The sequence below is a fragment of the Phaseolus vulgaris genome, chromosome 5 (assembly GCF_051622355.1).
Source record: "Phaseolus vulgaris cultivar YP4 chromosome 5, ASM5162235v1, whole genome shotgun sequence".
NCBI classification, from domain to species: Eukaryota; Viridiplantae; Streptophyta; class Magnoliopsida; order Fabales; family Fabaceae; genus Phaseolus; species Phaseolus vulgaris.
Genome location: NC_143502.1, coordinates 26178283 through 26200634, shown reverse-complemented (window position 1 = coordinate 26200634; position 22352 = coordinate 26178283). Strand labels below are relative to the sequence as shown.

The window sequence follows — 22352 nt, the reverse complement described above, 5'->3', positions numbered from 1 at the left end:
CAGAAAAAGCTTAACTATTTGAAACACAGTCGTTTTGAAAGGTAGAAGACTTAGTCAAAATACATGATGCACAAAATCTAATTTTCACAAGACTTAGCCAAGGCATTAGTTTAAAAAATGAATCTGTTTATTTAGAAAAGAACAGATTTATTTCTATGCAGTAAACGTGTTTTTTTGTAAAACATGTGAAAAACAGTTTAAGAAACCTTATGCTTGTTCTTATCACAAGGCCAGTGGTTAGGAGGTGAGTTACTCAGCAAAAAGCCCACTCTTAAACAACCTCAAAACACTACCTAAGACACACTTAAAGCAAAAGGAAATATACATGAATTGTACATAAAAGTCTTCATCAAACACATGTCTTGAAGGGGCAGCAACCATCTTCAACAATCTCCCCCTGTTTGATGGAGACAAATCCCCATAGCTCTATTGCTTTAAGAACCTGCACTGCACCAAAAATTAAACCAGAAAAACAGAACATTGTATAACATGTAAAATGGTTTTAAGGTGCAGAATTTAACTTCCTGTTTCAGCTTGCTTCACCTAGCATGGTGAGCTATTTTTCTCCCCCTTTGGATTCATCAAACAGCATGTAATCATAGGGAAAAAAAACCAGAAGCATAACCATAATAGTCCAAAAGATAAAGACAAATTGTTCATCATTACAGAATTTTAAAACTGATAAAGAAAGCAAGAAGATACTTCTAATATTTGTAGTATAACTCTGCAAGTTGTGCCTGAACCCCTTCAATTTGATCATCAAGGTGCTGAAACCTTGCTTGAGTAGTCTCAAAGTATGCCCTTTGTTCTGCAGTCATTACATCAAGGCGATACAACACTTGCCTTTCAAACATGGACATTGGTTCTCCTCGGTATTCTGGTGTTTGATAGGCAACTATGGCATTTGCAACAACTTCCTCATGCACAGATTGGGGAGCAGGTGAGTCATCCTCCATGGGAACAACTTCATCTTCATCCTCATTGTTGAGGTTTGATGCTTCATGTTCTGCTTGAGGGTTCTTGCTTTTAAGAACCACCCAATTGTCCTCGACTTTGTGAAATCCCATCTTGGTGAGAGTTGAATTGTCAATCTCACTTACAGCCTTGATAGGGTCGTTTCTTTCATTTGTAACATCAACACCAAAGTAATCAATCAATTTGGAAACGAGTATAGCATAGGGAAAGCGGTAATCAGCCAACCTTTTGGATTTCAGCATGTGTTCATTGATAATGAAAACCCAATTTACCTTAATCTGGTTCATGATGCAATATAGAAGGATTAAATCCTCTTCATGTAAAACAGCATGATTTGTACCTCTTGGGATAAGTTGCCATGCTATGATGTAGGCAACAAGATGTGGAGTGAGGTTCAAATGGCCTGCATGGAACCTGCTTATACTCTCTGTAGGATTCCTCATACAGCTTTTATAATATTGCAGCATGTTGAATTCTTGAATTCCACTGGTGTTTCCTTTTCCTATTTCCAGTCCAGCATACTTGATTCCAGCCACAGAATTCCACACCTCACTTGTGATCTTCATCTTGATCCCTTTGACATAAGAGACAATGTTCTTTCCATCCAATGTTAGGTTAGTGTAAAACACCTTAACCAAGTCAGGATATACATTACCCGTTAATTCCAGCAGCTTTTTCAGTTTTTGGTGCTTCAACACAGCCCTTGTTTCTGCCAATTTTTCTGATTTCAGCCAGTTGAAATCCAGCACCTTGGGTATATTAATCTGCTTTCTGCTGGTCTCGTGGATGTAGGCATAGATAGCTTCTTCATTTCCAGCGAACCAACCTTCTAACACACCTTGAAAGGTGCTTTGCTTGCCCTTGTTTTTTTGTTTTTGTCTTGAAGAAGAAGCCATGGTTGAACCAGAATTTTCTTTGCCATTATTCAATACAAAGCATTTACACCCAAATACCCTAAGGTGGCTCACACTAGGTTTTCTGCCCTTATACAATTCATATGGGGTTTTCTTAAGAATTGGTCTAATTAAGGTTCTATTTAATACATAAGCTGCAGTATAGACTGCATCTGCCCAAAAATACTTAGGGAGCTTAGATTCATTTAATATAGTTCTAGCTAGTTCCTCTAATGATCTGTTTTTCCTTTCAACTACACCATTTTGTTGGGGTGTCCTAGGGGCTGAAAAGGTGTGTGATATCCCATGCTTCTCACAGAACCTCTCAAATCTAGCATTCTGAAACTCTCCCCCATGATCACTTCGAATTGATTTAATGCAGCAACCATTTTCATTTTGCAGAATCTTTGCTAATTTCTTAAAGGCAGTGTAAGCATCATGTTTATGTGCAAGAAATAAAGTCCATGTAAATCTAGAGTAATCATCCACAACAACTAAAGCATACAAATTTCCAGCCAAGCTAGCAACTCTAGATGGTCCAAATAAGTCCATATGCAGTACATCCAAAGGCTTTTTTGTAGAGACAATATCTTTTAAATTGAAAGAAGATCTGATTTGTTTACCTTTCACACAAGCATCACAGAGCCTGTTATCCTGAAATTTAATGTTAGGTAAACCAAAAACTAAATCTTTAGATTTCAATTTATTTAAGTGATTAGTGTGTATGTGAGCTGACCTCCTGTGCCACAGCCAAGACTCATCACTTCTAGACAGCAAACACTCATTGGAAGAGTTAGTATCCATGATATTCAAAAGATATATGTTATTCACTCTCTTACCAGTAAACAGTACCTTACCAGATGAATCACTTGAGATTGTGCAGCCATTTGACTTAAAATTCACCTTGTATCCTTTGTCACAAAGCTGACTTATGCTGAGAAGACTATGCTTGAGTCCTTCTACATAAAACACATTTTCAATGGTTGTTGAGTTCCCTGTTCCAACAGTGCCTCTGCCCAAAATCCTTCCTCGGTTATTATCACCATAGGTTACATGTCCTTCTGCTTTGAGCTTCAAGCTAGTGAATTTTGTAAGATCTCCAGTCATATGCTTGGAACAGCCACTGTCCAAGTACCACTGATTTTTCTTGCTGTCAATCTGCAAAACAGAATAAAAATGATACAAATGGTACCCTTTTCAGTATAGGGTCCAGCACAAATTAAAACCTTCTCTTTGGTAGCCATTTTGCTAAATTCTTAGGAACAAGATGCTTTCTAGCAATGCAAGACCTAGAGGTATGACCAGATTTCATGTAGTAAAAACAGGTTACATGAGATGCCTTTTTGCCACTGTTAAAAGCTGAAAAAACTAATTTTGCTGGAACAAAAAAACTTGAAAGCTTTTTGACATTGGTTACATTTCCAGGGGTATAACCAAGACCATTCTTATTGAAAACAGCATTTTGTGAGCCAAGAAGAGACTCAAGGTTCTCTCTTCCCTTGGTGAAATTGGAAAGGGTTTTTAGCAAATACTCCACTTGTTTTTCCAATTTTTTGCAGTTTTCACAGGTTTTAATAGAGGCATGCAAGCATATTAGTTTAAGGCTTACCAAATCTGTTTTGGCCTTATGCAATTCTTCCTCAAGTGTTTTTACTTTAGGTGCAAGCACATTATTTACCTTATTGCATATTACAGCTAGCCTATTTGCTTCATCATGTGTTTCTTTAAAAGCAGCAAGCAATTGATCATAGTTATCCGAATCCACAGAAAAATCACTTATTGAATCAGAGATTGACTCCTCATCCTTAATCATGAAGCACAGATTGTGATCCAGCCTGTTGACCGGAACGCTGGAAATTGCATCGTCAAAGGATCGACGTGCGCACCGCTTCTCACCTCCGTTCCTCTTCGGGATCTATCTCAAGAACCTGCAAAGAAACAACACGGCGCCGCTGCGGCCGATTGCACTCCAACGCTCAAGTCAGTGACGGTATCACCAAACACTAAGAGAACTAGAACCGTGCAAATCCTCTCTCACAGTCAGCTCTAACTCGCAAGCGTAAAGTGTATGAACTCAACGTGCGTACCTCAGAAAGTTTGTTAAGAACTCTTATATACCTGGTAGCTTTCTCTCTCCTGGCAGTTACAGACTCGGACACGTGGCTCGCATCCAACTGTACACGTGCCATCATCTGGAGGCTCCCTGACTTGGCGCTGCTTCTACTCTTATTTTGGCTAAGTTACTTATGCATGGTACTGCCCAGTGCATAGCTAACTTAGGAGTGCGATCTCTATTGGAACTGGCGAGTTAGGGGCCTTCATACACCTTCCCTGTGGTCTCGCCGGCCGCCTTCATAATCTGCTTCTCCTTCATCTTCGGCGATGTGCTTGCTCTGGCGATCTCCGACTGCTTGGTCGCCTGGGTCTACATCGGGCGACTTCACCTTCAACCTGGCGATCGCCCATTCTGGTAAACTGGAAATCGGAACACACCAACTTAACAACTGGCGACTACACGTGCCCCCCGACTTCCTTCCCTTATGCCAACCTGGCACCTTGTCAACACGCCTACACTGTAGCAGGATGCCACGTCATCACACCCGACCACCAGGGCGGTACACAAGCCCCCCAGTCTTAAGCGAAGACTTGTCTAGCGAAAAGACTGAAAGAGCCTTCGTTAACACCGATCTACGTGGCCCTGACGCGGAATTCCAAGTGGTTGTACCTTCTGCTGCTCTGACGCCCCACCAAACCCCTCACTCATCGCTCGACACGTGGCTTCATCAACGGCTCTCTTCATTTGCCGTTTGCGCTCCCTAAAACCATTTCGAAAAACCCTTAAACCCATTTTGCTTCACTGTTCCATCACTTTCTTCGTGCTTGCAAACGCTCTAACTTCCTTCTGCGAAAACTCTCAACGCTCTTCAACGCTCGAGATCACCATCTTCCTCCATCGTCTTCCTGATCATCGAAAGGTAACTACTTTCCTTCATCTGCTGGTTTTCCTTGCATTTTCACCGATTTGCATCATCCTGTAACTGCTTGGTGCATACGCTGTGGGTTGTTTTTCCATTTCTCCTTCTGCGTAACTTAGGGCTTTGTCAATCGTCGCAACGAACCTACATTCGTTCGTCTTTCACCTTCCTTCTATGATCGAGTCAGCCTTTGTAACCCCCCTGATCATTTTTCCTTTCTTCTTCCTTTGCAGCTGCCATCATGACTCGCACCAAGATTACCCCGAACCCCCCTCCATCAGCACGAAACCTTCCTTCACAAGCACACGACTCAACACAAGTTCGTGGCGCTTCCTCTTCGCAGGCTGAGAGGCCTGTGTCTTCCCAATCTGCCCTGGCCCAGGCGACTCCATCTAACGCTGGAGGAGCCCCCGTTCCTCCGCCAGACTTCGAGACTTTATACCCCTGGGCTAACTCAACCCTTCTGAAAGAAACGTCCTCTGTGAACACTGCGGGAGCAGTCTTGCGGCTGACTAAGGGGGACGAGATCTACCAATCGTTTCACAAGGAGCACGACGAAAAGATGATGGTGCTGCCTTGCCCCGCCGACCTGCCCGTGTGTGCTGATGACAAAGTAAGCGCCGACGGGCCCTTCTGCTTTGTCTATACGACTCTGTTCAAGAAGGTCAGGCTCAGGTTCCCTCTCACCCGATTCGAGAGGGAACTTCTTACCGAGCTCAACATCGCGGCCGCCCAGCTCCACCCCAACAGCTGGGCGTTTGTTCGAGCTTTCCAAGTAACGTGCGCCCACCTGGGGTTGCCCGCGTCGGTGGACGTGTTTTTGTTCCTTTTCGAAGCCAAGCACCCAGGAGACCGCCTGTGGGTCAGCTTGAATGCGATTGCTGGGAGATCCATCTTTACCATCTTCCAGCAATCGTACAAAGATTGGAAGGGGAAATTCGTCCAAGTACGTGCAAACGACAAGGACACCTCCCTTCTTGATGGCTTCCCCTTGTACTGGGTGGACAAGGGGAAAAAAGAGTCCAAGAGCTGCTTCAGGAGGCCCAGAAGTCCTGATAGCATGGGAGCATTGGACAGAGACCTTTGCCTCTTCTGGAAGAAGGTGGCGGACGCCAATATAACTTTCCTCACCACCTCCCTGATCAGCTTTGAATTCTACGAAGATCAGCTAGAATTTCAAATAGGTTAGGTCATTTGAACTATTGCTTCAATACCGCTTCTGTTTAGCTGTTTCTGGGCGTCTTGTGCGTTATGCGCAAGACTTTGGCTTTACTTTTCCTGCACATACCATCTGCTTCGCTGTTTATTACATTATGCACTTATCTGTTTTTCTTGAGTTAACCCACGCATCTCCGTCCCCTGCAGACAACATGTTGCCCAGGAACATGCTCGCCGAACTCAAATCGCTCGCCCGAAACCACGGGTTGGCAACTGGTTCCCAAACGGTGCCTAACTCGGTGGTGGAGGCCGCCATTGTCCAAGGGCGATCACCACCCAAGGAGCCCGCTCAACGCAAAAAATTGGTCCTTAAGAGACCTAAAAGGAAAGCCCCTCAAGTCGTCCATGAGGAGGAAGAAGAGGACGACGAGGTCACCGAGGATGGCCTCGTTACGAAGAGGAAAAGGGTGGCACCATCTTCACCACCTGCCCCACCACCTCTTCCAAGCTCGACACCACCATCAACGCCTGCTCCTCCTCCACCCTCGCCAACACCACAGGCTCCTTCTTCACCAGTCCAAGCGGTTCCACTGGCCACTGCGCCACCTGCAGCTGAGGCCCAAGAGCCAAATTTCCTGGAGGACCCCCCGAGCGCCTCTACACCATATGTGTCAGCCGGAGGGGGTCCCCCTTCAAATGCCTCCGCTGCAGGAGATGTTCCAATCAGGGATGAGGTTGCTCACACCTCTCCAATTCTAATCACCGAATCCCCGATCCCGTCGCCACGCCAGGAAGCAAACACTGAAGATCCTGCTAAGGAAGGTGGCGACGAGAACCCACAACAAGCCCACCTGGCGCCTCTCCAAGCTGCAAACCTTCCCCTTGAGGTCACAAGGATGTGGGAACCTCTGACTGCCAAACTGAAAACCATAGCAGAGGATATCCCAGCGATTATAACCAGGGCTGTGGAAGGCTCAACCAGGAGGCTCCAAGACGACCTCTTCAACCTCAAAACCGAAAACAGCACTATGAAGATCGAGGTGGAGAAGTTGTCCTTCAGCCTGACGCTCGCAGAAATCGAACACTCCCGGGTGGAGGATGCAATGAACACCGAGCTCAGGCTGGCGCGCAAGGAGGCTACTGACCTTCGCCGCAAAGTTCACGATCTTGCCCAAGAGAAGGTCGAGCTGGAAAGCAAAATCGTGCCTCTTCGCGCCAAGGCGATCGACCTGGAGGCTCACATTCAAGCTGACGCCGCTAAGGTGCAAAAACTGGAGCAGAGGTCGATCGACCGAGAGAAACTACTTGGGCAAGTAGAAAAGGCGAGGGACGACGCCATGGCTGATCTCGTCGAGGCCAATAAAGAGAAGGGAAAGATGGCTGCTGAGTTGGCCCAAGCACAATCGGAATCCAAGAAGGTTACTGAGGACCTTCTCCAGGCTCAAGAGACCAACGAACAACTTAAAAAACAGGTTGAAGAGCTGGAACAGCAGAACAAAGAGCTGAAAGAGCAAACCGAAGACCTCAAGAAGCGGATTGAGGAACTTCAGGGGCAAATCGAAGCACTCAAGCTAAATTCTGCTCAGATTCTGGCTGCTGGATTCGAAGCTGCGCGGGAACAATTCGCTTGCCTATTTCCCGATCTGGATCTCAGCCTGGTGTCGTTGAACAACGAAGTAGTAGATGGAAAGGTCGTTCCTGCTGAAGACTAATCAACTCCACCTCATCTGCTACTTTTATGATTTCCCTTGTATTATTCTATAAAAACTCCTGTATGTATGCCTTCAACAAATACTTATCTCAATGACAAAGCTTGGGTATTCACTCTCTTGACTTCTTTAAGCGCTTTAACCTTCCTGGCATGTTTAACTTTGTCGGATTTAACTTAACGATTTTGCAAACATGACCTTTTAACTTAACCGCTTCGAACCACTTCAAACTCAAGTAATAATAACTTTAACCAACTTGTACTCTTAAAGCAACTAACCTTATCACAAAAATACCCTTCAAGCAACGAACTGTAACTCAATTATTGGCTCAAATAACGTCCCACACGACCTGCTTCCTCAAACAAGTCTTTCAGCCTTCTCACCGTGTTTCTTCGCACGGGGCACTGCCTTTAGGGATCTCTTTCTACCCTCCTGGACTTCAGAACAAAGACCGGCTGACTAGGCGTTCTCTTCGTACCTACCTTAGCCACCTTCCATACTTCTTCCACCCTCTGCGCCATACCTGAACTCGTTCGAGACGAGAAGGATTTTATCTTGCCTAAACTCGCATGTAAGCGAGAAGGCCTTAACTCGCCTGAACTCGCTCAACGGCGAGAAGGACTTTATCTGGTGCCTCAACTTGCCCAGGGTGTACATCTCCTCCCCCCTGGATGCACTGAGGACCTTTTCTTTCTCTCGCCTGCACTCGCTCGACGGCGAGGAGGTCTTTATCTGGCCTTAGCTCGCACAACGGCGAGAAGGACTTTATCTGGTGCCTCAACTTGCCCAGGGTGTACATCTCCTCCCCCCTGGATGCACTGAGGACCTTTCTCTTTCTCGCCTGCACTCGCTCGACGGCGAGGAGGTCTTTAACTGGCCTTAGCTCGCACAACGGCGAGAAGGACTTTATCTGGTGCCTCAACTTGCCCAGGGTGTACATCTCCTCCCCCCTGGATGCACTGAGGACCTTTCTCTTTCTCGCCTGCACTCGCTCGACGGCGAGGAGGTCTTTTACTTGCCTCAGGACGCGCGAGGGCGTTGAGGTCTTTCATCTGGTGCCTCCGATCGCCTAAAGACGATGAGGACTTAAAACTTAACTGGTGCCTCCAATCGCCGAAAGACGATGAGGACTTAAAACTTAACTGGTGCCTCCAATCGCCGAAAAACGATGAGGACTTAAAACTTTTTAGAAAGCATGCGATATATCTTTTCTCGCCTTAAATCACGTACAAGCGACAAGGTTTTTCTTCAAAAACTCTTGGAAAAAAGCAAACATGCAATCTGAAAACACCTTATACCTCAAAAACTCTTCTTTATTGGGTGACCTCATTAAAAACCCTCCTTAGGGAAAAAAGAGTGCCCCCTTGAAACTGTTTTAACAGAGACATTGTAATATAACACTTGTGTTTGTCTTTACTTACAAAGCTCTTAACTATAGTACAACTTCAGGTGTGTGGCATTCCAGGTGCGAGGGATCGCCCCTCCTTCCAGCGTTTCTAAGCGGTAGGCCCCGTTCCCGAGCGCCTCGGTTATTCTGAACGGTCCAGTCCACTTGGGTGACAATTTGTTCTCCATCTCGTACTGGTGGGCCTTCCTCATCACCAAGTCGCCCTCTCTAAACTGCCTTGGCATCACCTTCAAGTTGTATCTTCGTTCGACCCTTCTCTTCACGGCTTCAGCCTTCAACCTCGCCTCTTCCCTGACCTCATCCAGTAGATCCAGGTTCAGCCTTCTCTCTTCGTTCGAGTCTTCCTCTACGAAGTTCTGGAATCTCGACGAGCTCTCCTGGATCTCCACGGGAATCATGGCATCACACCCATAGACCAAGCTGAACGGGGTCTCGTGGGTTCCTGACTGCTCGGTGGTGTGGTACGCCCAGACTATACGGGGCACCTCCTCAGCCCAACTTCCCTTGGCTTTCTCAAGCCTTCTCTTCAAACCTCTCAACAACACCCGATTAGCTGACTCTACTTGGCCATTTGTCTGAGGGTGCTCGACGGATGCAAACACTTGTTGAATTCCCACCCCTTCGCAAAGCTTCTTCAACAGGTGGCTTGCAAACTGTGTCCCATTATCTGACACCAGGCGCTTAGGCACTCCAAACCGGCACACGATGTTCTTCCATACAAAACCTTCGATCTTGTGTGCGGTGATCTGGGCCACTGGTTCTGCTTCAATCCACTTGGTGAAATACTCAATCGCCACCACCAAGTACTTCATTTGCCTGATCGCCAGCGGGAAAGGTCCCAGGATGTCGATTCCCCAAGTATGAAACGGCCAAAGGCTATAGATCGACTTCAACTCCTCGGGAGGTGCCTTATGCCAATCGGCGTGCTGCTGGCATTGTTTACAACATTGGGCATATTTCTTGCAATCTTCTCTCATGGATGGCCAGTAGTATCCTGCACGGAGAGTCCTCGCGGCCAGAGCTCGACCCCCGACGTGGCTTCCGCATATACCTTCGTGGAGCTCCACCATGATTCTCGTGCACTTCTCGCCGTGTATACATTCCAGGAGCGGGTGAGTGAACCCAAACCTGTACAGATCGCCATCAATCAACGTATACTTGCTGGAATTTTTCTTTACCTTCCTAGCTTCTGTCGGATCCAGCGGGGGAGGCCATCTGCCAGGCACCGTTTGTATTGCGTTATCCAAGTGTCTGGCTCATGGGCGGCGCAGACCTGCATCACATCCACCTTCTCTCCTTGACATGCTCTAACTCTCGGCGATCTCAGAGTTTCTTGCGTCAAGGACTTATGGCTTCTCGCTGCTCTCTCCGTCGACTTGCTTATTTGAAGGACCAGGTGATCTGCTACAAATGCCCTTGGCGTCTTCAGAGTTTCTTGAATCACCGTCCTCTGCCTACCCCCCTTGCCTGAGCTGGCGAGCTTAGCAAGCAAGTCAGCTCGGGCATTCTGCTCTCGGGGCACATGCACTACTTCAAAAGAGGCAAAGGAACTCTTCAATTCCTGTACATACGCCAAGTAAGCCGCCATTTGTGGATCTTTAGCCTGGAACTCGCCGGTTACTTGCCCTGTGACTAGCAGCGAGTCACTCTTAGCCATCAGCACCCTAGCCCCCATCTCCTTGGCCAGCAAAATCCCGGCGATCAGCGCCTCATACTCTGCTTGATTGTTGCTGGCTTTGAAGGCAAACCTCAAAGATTGTTCAATCAGCACGCCGTTGGGTCCTTCCAATATGACTCCAGCACCGCTGCCCTGCTGGTTCGACGATCCCTCCACCGAAAGTACCCAACGGAAATCATCTCCTTCAACCCGCGTCGCCTCTGATGAGAGCTCAACCACGAAATCTGCAAAGACTTGCCCCTTGATCGGGCCTCGGGGCTCGTACTTAATATCAAACTCTGACAACTCTACGGCCCACTTCACCATCCTTCCCGCAACATCGGGTTTCTTCAAGACCTTCTGGATGGGCAGGTCAGTCATCACCAGTATTGTGAAACTGTGGAAGTAGTGGCGCAACCTCCTCGCCGAAAACACCACAGCCAGCACAGCCTTCTCCAGGGCCTGATATCTCGTTTCTGGGCCCTGCAACACCTTGCTCACGAAATAAATAGGCTTCTGAGCCTGATCCTGATCCTGGGCGAGCACCGCACTCACCGCCCTCTCAGTCACAGCGAAATACAACCTGAGAGGAATTCCCGGCAGCGGTTTGCACAGAACCGGCGGGCTCGCCAGATACTCCTTCAGTTTGACGAAAGCTTCCTCGCACTCTTTCGTCCAAGCAAACTTATTATTGCGCCGCAGACATTGAAAATAGGGATGTCCCTTTTCTCCGCTAGCTGACACGAAGCGAGATAGGGCTGCCATCCGACCTGTTAGCTGCTGGACTTCTTTCACCGTAGTCGGGCTTCTCATCGCCAAGATGGCGGCACACTTGTCTGGGTTAGCTTCTATTCCCCTTTCAGTCAAGAGAAAACCCAAAAATTTTCCAGCCTCCACACCGAAAATGCATTTCTCCGGGTTGAGCTTTAACTTGAACTTGGCGATCGTCGTGAACAATTCTTCCAAGTCTGCCACGTGCTTGCTTTTTTCCTGCGAGGTCACGACCATGTCATCGACGTAGGCTTGCACCTTCCTTCCCAACATTGGTGCAAGTACTCGATCCATCAGCCTCTGATACGTGGCCCCCGCGTTCTTCAGCCCAAACGGCATCACCTTATAGCAGTAGCACGACCTCTCCGTCATGAAGGCTGTTTTTTCTTCATCCATGGGATGCATCTTGATCTGATTATAGCCCGAGAAGGCATCCAGGAAACTCAGCAACTTGCACCCTGCAGCACTATCAACCAGGGCATCAATACTTGGTAAAGGATACGAGTCCTTTGGGCAAGCCTTGTTCAGATCGGTGAAATCGACGCACATGCGCCATTTCCCGTTACTCTTCTTCACCAGTACGACATTTGCCAACCATTCAGGGTACTGGACTTCCCTGATGTGGCCTGCAGCGAGGAGTTTCCGTGTTTCGTCCCTGATCGCCTGCCTCCTTTCCTCGTTGAATTTTCTTCTCCTTTGTCGCACCGGTTTCACCATGTTGTCCATCGCCAGATGATGGCACAAGAAGTCGGGATCAATCCCGGGCATGTCCGAAGCGGACCATGCAAACGCATCCAGATGCCGCTCAATCACCTTGGCGATCTGGTCCTGGAGATCAACCTCCAGAGATCTTCCCAGCTTGAAGACTTTTCCTCCGATCTCCTTTTCGAGCCACTGCTCGACAGGTTTAGGCCTGGATTCTCTGGCGATCACCGCCCTGGCGATTCCCTGTTCCCTTGCTTCTTCGGGGCGATTCCGCGCCTCTTCCTCCTCCAGGCCAGCGTTCCTCTCCCCCAGCTCAGCATCCACCATTTCCACGTCTCTTCCGGCGGCCTCCTCCGTTACCGTCGATCTGGGCTTCACACCGGGAGGTGGGGTGGTTGTTACATAACTCACTGATCTTTTGTTTTTCAGGCTATTCTCATAGCACCTTTTCGCTTCTTTCTGATCAGACTTGATCGTGATCACCACCCCTTCCATGGACGGCAACTTCACCTTCATGTGCCGAGTCGACGGAATGGCGCCTATCCTGTTAAGAGTGGGCCTTCCCAACAGGATGTTATATGCTGAAGGGGCGTTTACGATGAGGTACTTGATTTTCTCCGTCCTCGACCCGGCCTCATCTGTAAACGTGGTCCTCAGCTCAATGTACCCCCTGACCTCCACCTGGTCACCAGCGAACCCATATAAGCACCCTCCATAGGGCCTTAGCTGGTCAAAGGGCAATTCCAGCTGTGTGAAAGTTGGCCAGAACATCACGTCTGCCGAGCTTCCTTGGTCCACCAGAACCCTGTGGACCTTCCTTCCCGCTGTAACTAACGAAATAACTATGGGATCGTTGTCATGAGGCACAACGTCCCGAAGATCCTGCTTGGTGAACGTAATGTCCACTTCCGGCGAGTGATCTTCAAACATGTCCACTGTCATCACCGATCGCGCATACTTTTTCCTCTGCGATGCGGTGCATCCACCACCTGAGAAACCCCCTGCAATGGTGTGGATCTCCCCGTGGATAGGCATCTCGTGTTGCTGGGCTTCTCCACCTGCTGGCTGGGAACTCGACGCTCCCCCCGTCCTCCTATCCAGCAGATAGTCATTTAGGAACCCGCTCTTAACCAGATCGTCGAGCTGATATCCCAAAGACAAACACGAGTCCAAGGTGTGGCCAAAACATTGGTGGAACTCGCACCAGGCGTCCGACTTTGACCCCAGCACCTTGTCGCCCACCTTCTCAGGTGCCTTCAACCTAGCAGATATGTTAGGGATAGCGATCAGGTCCGCTAGTCCCATGACAAATTTGTGCTTAGGCGGGCGATTGTATTCCCGGCGTGCTGGTTGCTGGCGTGCTGGTTGTTGGCGCGCTTGGCTTCTTCCCTTGTTTCTCCTGTCGTAAGGATGGCGAGTCCTCTGGTCTTTTCTGGCCGCCGCCGCCGTTTCCAGCACCCTCTGCGGCTGGATCCTGGTCTGGGCGCGTGGCCTGGCGGGAGCCACGCTGCCTCTCTTCTCGGCGACTTCACTCTCGTCAGCGATGTGAGCCACCGCAAGCCGCCTGACTTCAGCAAATGTCGCTGGATGAGCCCTGATCAAGGCCTCGCAGAATGGCCCTGGCTGCACGCCCTTCTTGAAGGCGTAAACCAGCATTTCTTCATCCTTGGCCGGCGATCTGACCATCTGCGCTCCGAAGCGATTGAGGTAGTCTCTGAGGGACTCCCCATGGTACTGCCTTATATCAAACAGATCATAAGACACCCTGGGCGGTGCCTTATTCACAATGTACTGCTCGACAAAGATTTTCGAGAACTGTTGAAAATTGGTTATGTGGCCGTTAGGCAGGCTCACAAACCACTCCATCGCCGTTCCCTGGAGCGTACTCACGAACATCTTGCAGTAGACGGCGTCTGACCCTCCCGACAGCATCATCTGCGTGTGGAACGTGGTCAGATGAGCCTCTGGATCCTCCACGCCGGTAAAGACAGCCTTAACCGGAACCACGCTCGTGGGAATAGGCGTGTCGGTAATCGCCTGAACAAAAGGCATTGGGAAAACCCGAGGTGGCGTCGACGGCGCCACCTCTTCAGCAGAAGAACGTCCTTACTGCTCCTGAAGAGCTCGACGCAGCTCCTCAGTCACCTTGCTGAGCTCCTCGTTCCTGGCGCGAGAGGCGACCAGGTCCTCATGTATCCTCGCCTGCTCTACGCGCGAGGCTTCCACAGTTGCCTGCAACGAGCGCATCATCTCTGCCATCTGCGCCATGGTCATGGCGGTGTCGCCTTCAGCAGCGACAGGCGCCACGGGACTGGAACGATTGCTTCTCATTTTTCTCATTAACTTCAGCGAATCACAGGAATGCAGCAAACAACACTTCAGCCTCGATTGAATCAGCGATCAACCGGAGAAACAGTGCGAAACAGTGCAAGAAAACTCAAGAACACCGTAAGCCTTCAAAGAAAACCACAACTTCGCCAGAAACCACCGCTTCCCCGCGAACAACCAAACAAACGAAAGAACTCGAACTTCTACCAAACAGACTACGCGTAACCAGCAAAAAACCTTACTCCACCGATCGAAAAGCTAAACGAATGGTGCAAAACGCAAATTCACCGAACGAAACTCAAAAAGACCGTGAACGACGGTTGCACCAGCACGCAACCGCGCAGAAAACTTCGGAAACTTCCAAGAACTCATGCTGTGGATGGGAGCAAGTTTTACACGGCCCCACGGTGGGCGCCTGATGATCCAGCCTGTTGACCGGAACGCTGGAAATTGCCTCGTCAAAGGATCGACGTGCGCACCGCTTCTCACCTCCGTTCCTCTTCGGGATCTATCTCAAGAACCTGCAAAGAAACAACACGGCGCCGCTGCGGCCGATCGCACTCCAACGCTCAAGTCAGTGACGGTATCACCAAAAACTAAGAGAACTAGAACCGTGCAAATCCTCTCTCACAGTCAGCTCTAACTCGCAAGCGTAAAGTGTATGAACTCAACGTGCGTACCTCAGAAAGTTTGTTAAGAACTCTTATATACCTGGTAGCTTTCTCTCTCCTGGCAGTTACAGACTCGGACACGTGGCTCGCATCCAACTGTACACGTGCCATCATCTGGAGGCTCCCTGACTTGGCGCTGCTTCTACTCTTATTTTGGCTAAGTTACTTATGCATGGTACTGCCCAGTGCATAGCTAACTTAGGAGTGCGATCTCTATTGGAACTGGCGAGTTAGGGGCCTTCATACACCTTCCCTGTGGTCTCGCCGGCCGCCTTCATAATCTGCTTCTCCTTCATCTTCGGCGATGTGCTTGCTCTGGCGATCTCCGACTGCTTGGTCGCCTGGGTCTACATCGGGCGACTTCACCTTCAACCTGGCGATCGCCCATTCTGGTAAACTGGAAATTGGAACACACCAACTTAACAACTGGCGACTACACGTGCCCCCCGACTTCCTTCCCTTATGCCAACCTGGCACCTTGTCAACACGCCTACACTGTAGCAGGATGCCACGTCATCACACCCGACCACCAGGGCGGTACAGATTGTTTTCCTCATCTTCAGTTGAAGAGCTGCTGGTTGAAGATACTTCATTTTCCTCCCATGAGATGTAAGCTCTTCTTCCCTTGCTCCTTTCAACTCTCTTGCTGGCAGATTTATCCTTTGATTGATTGTATGGGCAGTCTGTTTTGATGTGTCCTGTTTTGCCACAGCCAAAGCAAGTAAATTTAGAGGAATTTGAATCATTAGGTTTAGGATACCTTCTTTTCTGCTGGTTCCTATCTCTGCTTTTCTTCTTCAGGAATTTGCTGAATCTTTTTGTAAGAAGACTGGTTGTTTCATCATCTTCAGCATCTTCTTTTTCCTCCTTGATCTCATTATGTTCAGTTGCTTTCAGTGCAAGACCTTTGGGTTTTCTCTCTGTTGTTTCCTGCTCTTTGAGTCTCTTGAGCTCTAGCTCATCCTCCATTAGCTTTCCAAAGAGTGCAGCAGTTCTCAGCTTTGACAGATCACGGCTTTCAGATATGGCAGTCACCTTTGGTTGCCAGCTTCTGTCGAGGCACTTCAATATCTTTATGTTGAGTTCCTCTCTGTCAAATTCTTTTCCCAAACCAGTAAGGTGATTCACAATATGAGTGAACCTTTTCTGCACATCAGCAATGCTCTCCTCGGGTTGCATTTTAAACAATTCATATTCTTGGATGAGAGCATGTTTTCTTGACCTCTTCACATCTTCAGTACCCTCATGAGTGACTTGTAAGACTTCCCACATCTCCTTAACTGACTTACATTGGGATATCCTGAAGAACTCATCCATTGTTAATACAGAGGTTATGATGTTCTTGGCCACAAGATCATGTTGAGCCTTCCTCCTTTCGGTCTCATTCCATTCAGATCTTGGCTTTACCACTTCTTCATCCTTGACAACCTGCATTGGCACATAGGGTCCATGGACAACAGCTTCCCAGATTAATGCATCAATAGATTCCATGAAAATTTGCATTCTAATTTTCCAAAACGCATAATTCATTCCATTGAACATAGGTGGTCTATTAACAGCAGATCCCTCAGCAAAAAGCACTTAAAACTCAAACATTATTGCAAACAAACTTGATTAACATACAAGTCCTAGCTCTTGATACCAATTGTTGGGTTTAATAGTGCCAAAGTTCAAGAGGGGGGGTGAATTGAATTTTTAAACGTTTCTCGCAGAATCAGTATTTAACACAGTTTACAGAAAATAAATCGATTTATTTGGAAATAAACATATTTATTTTGGCACTGTTTGTGTTTGAAAGCTTTTATACAACAAGGTTAGTCACAAGATTATGCAGATAGATTTTTCAGATACACACACTGATATTAGAATGAAAAACAGTGAATCACAAAACCAGCAAACTTCAATTTCAAGCAACTGATTAAGGTTCAATTGATAGCTTGAAAATTAATTGAGTAACCTATTTCAATTAATATGTTCCAGTGACTTTTAACAGATTTTATATGTTCTTATCAGAATCAACAACTTTTCCAGAAATTAAGAACAGTATGAACCAAGCCCAGAAAGACCAGATTTATTATTGATTGAACATATTTATTTCTTTGCTGTTTTAACAGTTATGCAGAAACTTAAGTGCAGAGATTAAGGGAGAATGAACACAAGGCAATTATACTGGTTCACTCCACTGAGCTACATCCAGTCTTCACCTAAACCAAGGTGAAATTCACTAAATCACAATTCAAACAACACAAATCCCACTGTTCTTGAAACCTACAAGAACTTAGGTACACTTGCTGAAAAAACCTATTTCAGCACACACACACTATTCAAGAAACCCTATCAAGAAGAGTGTAGAACCAAACTTTTACAAGAAATGAAAAGCGAAACGACTACACCTGACTGAGGATGCAGAAATCTGCCTTAAACCAGTAGAACAGATTGCTAGAACAGTAGCAACACTTCACACCAAGCTTTTGGAACCAAACAAGAACAAGCACTTTGTGATTTTCGAAATCTTTGAAGAACAAATGCTAATTCTTTGTAAACTCTTAATTCTCTGCTGTAAAACTTGTTTTCTCAAATGTGTGTACGATTCTTAAACTTAGAGACAAGTTTTCATTTTATAGAAAGCCAGTTTATAACAGATTTTTGAAAAACAATTAAAGCTGTTAAAAAATGAACAGATTGAAAATAAAATGAACAGATTTATTTTCAAAAAACAGTTAGAGAATTTGTTAAGTGAGGAGACTTAGTCAACCATTCTGGTGCAGAGATAAAACTGAAAAACGTTTAAGCTGGACATGACACCAAAGTCAAAAACGAATCTATTCATTTACAGATGAAAAGATTTATTTTTCAAAACGAAAACAGAAAAAGCTTAACTATTTGAAACACAGTCGTTTTGAAAGGTAGAAGACTTAGTCAAAATACATGATGCACAAAATCTAATTCTCACAAGACTTAGCCAAGGCATCAGTTTAAAAAATGAATCTGTTTATTTAGAAAAGAACAGCTTTATTTTTATGCAGTAAACGTGTTTTTTGTAAAACATGTGAAAAACAGTTTAAGAAACCTTATGCTTGTTCTTATCACATGGCCAGTGGTTAGGAGGTGAGTTACTCAGCAAAAACCCACTCTTAAACAACCTCAAAACACTACCTAAGACACACTTAAAGCAAAAGGAAATATACATGAATTGTACATAGAAGTCTTCATCAAACACATGTCTTGAAAGGGCAGCAACCATCTTCAACAAATACATGAGAGTGGAAGAGATGAAACCTAATTCTATTTTTCCAATTGAAGCAACTAATTCTTTGTTTGTTTTCTTATTGATCAGTGCCAACATCATCACTTCAAACTCTTTTTATTGTTATATTTCGCGAATATTGTACTCGATAATTCACGGTTCCTTGTGGGATCGATATCCGTAAATTATTACTTCTGACAAATGTGGTGCACTTGCCGTAAAAAGTCATCAAGTTTTTGACGCCGTTGCTGGGGAACATATTTGATTTGTTGAGTATAAATTCCTAAATATTGTAAATATTTTAATTTTTTTTATTTGTTTTGATTTTGTTTATTTTATTAAAATTAGATTTGATTTGATTTTATTATAGATTTGCTCTTTTAAAAAAAGAAAGTTGTTGATTTTATATTATTTTCTTTTCTTTACGTTATTTATTTTAGTTTATTTTTATTTTTATTTTACTTTGTTTTGATTTTGTTTTTTTTATTATATTTTATTTTAGTTTTTTTTAGGATTAGTTACGTAGTTTTATTTAGGTAGTTTTATTTAGGTTTAGGTAGTTTTTATTTATTTGTTTTAATTATTTATCTATTACTAGTTTTAGCTTTTATTTTTACGTTACTTTACGTAGTATCTTTAAAATAAGTTAGTTAGTTGTTTACGAGATTATAATTTTCTGGTTTATTTGTTTTAGTTTTATTTTGTTTTTTATTTCTAGTATTTATTTGTTATTTTTAAGTACGTTAATTTTTTTTATTGTTTTCTTTTATTCTGTTTTTAGTTTTTATTTTATTTTATTTTATTTTTGTTTTATTTTCTTAGTGTCATTTTAGTGTTTTGTTTCTTTTATTTTATTTTTAAGTTTTAATTTGTAGTTTAGGCAGTTATTGATTTTATTTTAGTTAGCAATTTAAATTCCTGTTTATAAATATATATATATATATATATATATATATATATATATATATACTCTATTCTTTTTTTTCCACTAATATTTTAGGAAAGCAACATGACAGAACAACAAGCACCACCTACTAAGAAGACACTTGGAGATTATGTCATGTACCTAGGACCAAAACAACATTTTTCTAGTATTGCAATACCTACTACTGCCAAGGCCTTGGAAATAAATCCCGATTTTCTCACTCTCATCAGTGCCTATCAATTTACAGCAATGAGGATCCATATTCACATTTGGATACATTTTATGAATTGGTAGGAACAATGGGTTTTCAATCAGGTGATCTTGAAAATGTTTATATGCGCTTGTTTTCTTTTTCATTGGCAGGAAAGGCTAAGGAATGACTCAAATCACTTCCAAATCAGAGCCTCACTAGCTGGAAGGATGTAGAGGAAAATTTTTTACAAAGATTTTTTCCAATTTCTCGCTACATCAAAGCAAAGTCTGAAATCTCTATGTTCAGACAAGGAGCAAATGAAGTCTTCTGTGATACATGGGAAAGATTTAAGATGATATTGAGAAAATGCCCAAATCACACCTGATCTGACATAAAGATGCTCCTAGATGCTGCAGCTGGTGGTACAATGATGGCCCTTGATGTAGAACAAGCGACAATAATTATTGATGCATTGGCATCAACTGATTATAAAGCCCAACATGATGGACAAGATCTTCATAATAAAGGGTTGTTAAAAGATGCACTCTTGGCTAAAAATAAGATTCTGACACAACAAATTGAGCAACTAACTACACAAATGGTTAAATTGCCCCAACAATTATATGTTGTTCATTCATCTCAAAGCCAGAGTCAGTCAATCAGGTGTGATTTTTGTGGAGGTGTTCATCCTAATGGTCACTGTTTTTATCAGCACAATTCACCTGAAGCTGATGATCCATCCATGCTTGAAACAATGAGTAAAGTTGAAGACGCCCTGACAAAGATTGTGAGCGCGCAGGACAATATTGTGAGAGCGCAGGACAATAGCATGGCCATGATTAGGAGTATAGAGATCCAGATGGGACAACTGACCAAACAAATTGCACAAATTGCAGAGGAACAAAATGACTAGTTTTCAGTCAATAGCGAAACCAATTCAAAAGAGCATTGCGATAATGTAGTGGCTGCAAAAGAAGAAAAATATGAGACAAAGGGGAAAAGAGATGAGAAAGAGAGAAGTGAGGAGGAAAAAATAAAGAGGAAAAGTGAAAATAAGGAGAGAGGAGTTCTTGAAAAAGATTTATCATATCCTCGTTCTCCTTCCAAAAAAGAGAAGGAAAGAAAATTCTTTGATAAATTGCTCCCTAAAAATTATTTTGCAGGAAATTTGAAGCAAGATTCAACATTTGAAAGATTTCGAAAGAATAGGAGCTATATTGAAGAAAGAAATATAGAGCTGGAGGATAGATACAATGTCATTATTCAAAAAGGCTTGCCTAAAAAATTCAAGGACCCAGGGAGTTTTAACCTTCCCGTGTCTATAGGTGCTTTATTAGTAGCCAATGCTTTATTGGATTTGGGAGCAAGCGTAAATATAATTCCTTTGGCAATGCTGAAGAAAATAGGTGATTTGGAGATTAAATCCACCAAGATGACTTTAAAGTTAGCTGATCAAGTAACCAAGTATCCATATGGTGTGGTTGAAGATGTTCTTGTCAAGGTGGATAAATTCACATTTCCTGTGGATTTTGTTGTGATGGACATGAAAGAAGATGAGGAGGTTCCCTTGATACTTGGAAGACCCTTTATGAAGACTGCCAGAATCATAGTTGATGTCGACAAAGGAGAACTTCAAGTTAGAACTCAAGATGAGGAGGTAACTTTAAATCTTTTTTATGGTCTTCAAAAGTTTAATGCAGGGGAAGAATGTGTACAGAAGGATGGATCAAAGAGATATTCCACCTTGAAATAAACAGGCGTCAAGCTAGATGACGTTATACGAGCGTTTACTAGGAGGCAACCAAGTCCACATTTTAGTTTTATGTTGTTTTATTACCTTTGCTGATTTTATTTAAAATAAAAAAATAAAAAAGTAAATAATATAAAAAAAAAAAATCCTATATGCCTCCTAATCATTTTGCAGGTTATGTATTTTTGACCTGGGGACCGGTTCTATTATTCAGGGGGCAGATCCAGCAAATGAAGCAAGACTGTAGATAAAGATTTTAACAAAATGCTGGATGACTTCTTAAGAAGAGAGGATTGAACAAAAATATGGTTTTATCTCTCTAATTCTCTTTTCTTTTCAGTTATTTGAATTTTTTCTTATTTTATTTATTTTATTTTTCGATTATTTTGTTTTCTATTTATTTGCTTATTTGTTTAGTTTGTTTTTATTGCTTATTTTGAATAAATTTCCTGTTTTGTTAGTTTGGTAATTTTAAGTCTTGAATTATCTTTCTTGACTAAATTTCAATTTTAATTCAATTGTTTTCTAGTTTATTTTTTTTTCAAATAAAAAAGAACTAGAATATTAATTTTGAATTGTGGAAAAAAGAATCTGTGTTTAAATATTAAATAGTGAGATGAATTAGACACAAGTTAGAAAAGAAAATATGATTGAATCCCTATTCAAATGTAGTTAAAATTATGATACATGAAAATTTAACAAGATGATTGATTAGGACAGATAATGACAAGACAAAAAGGAATGAGACCATTTAAACCAAGTGAGTGTGTGAACCTGAAACAATTTTTGAGAGTTTTACTGATGAATTGATAGTTGTGGTTGCTTAATTTTTATTTTTGTTGCATCATAAAAGAGCATGAAGATGATTGAGGCATTTGTTTGTGTTAATAAGGAGCCAGGGCCAAAAAGTCAACCTTTATATTAGAATTCCTTTTTTTTTATATATCCCCTTTGGGCCAAGAATTTTTTTGTTAATATTGCACCTTA

General features: G+C 44.1%; 1 protein-coding gene and 1 pseudogene across 1 annotated transcript; both read right to left on the bottom strand.

Annotated features, from left to right (window-relative positions):
* Positions 1 to 426: 426 nt before the first annotated feature.
* On the bottom strand, positions 427 to 19701 carry LOC150027540 (uncharacterized). The gene is made up of 5 exons (XM_090302905.1): positions 19668 to 19701; positions 15890 to 16830; positions 1498 to 1604; positions 1101 to 1200; positions 427 to 447 (listed from the first exon to the last, which is right to left on the bottom strand). Exons 1-5 carry the CDS (start codon positions 19699 to 19701, stop codon positions 427 to 429), a joined length of 1203 nt encoding a protein of 400 aa, XP_090159031.1.
* A 191-nt stretch (positions 19702 to 19892) lies between these two features.
* Positions 19893 to 19999, bottom strand: LOC137836280 (small nucleolar RNA R71; annotated as a pseudogene).
* Positions 20000 to 22352: the final 2353 nt, after the last annotated feature.

Excerpts from the sequence above, each read along its gene's own strand:
- LOC150027540 (XM_090302905.1), bottom strand. The coding sequence starts at position 19,701 with ATGTATCCAAATGTGAATATGGATCCTCATTGCT. Across the intron at positions 1,201-1,497 it reads AATTCTGTGGCTGGAATCAA|GTTGGCTGATTACCGCTTTC; the intron begins GTATGCTGGACT and ends GAAATCCAAAAG. Across the intron at positions 448-1,100 it reads GAAACGACCCTATCAAGGCT|TGCAGGTTCTTAAAGCAATA; the intron begins GTAAGTGAGATT and ends TTTTTGGTGCAG.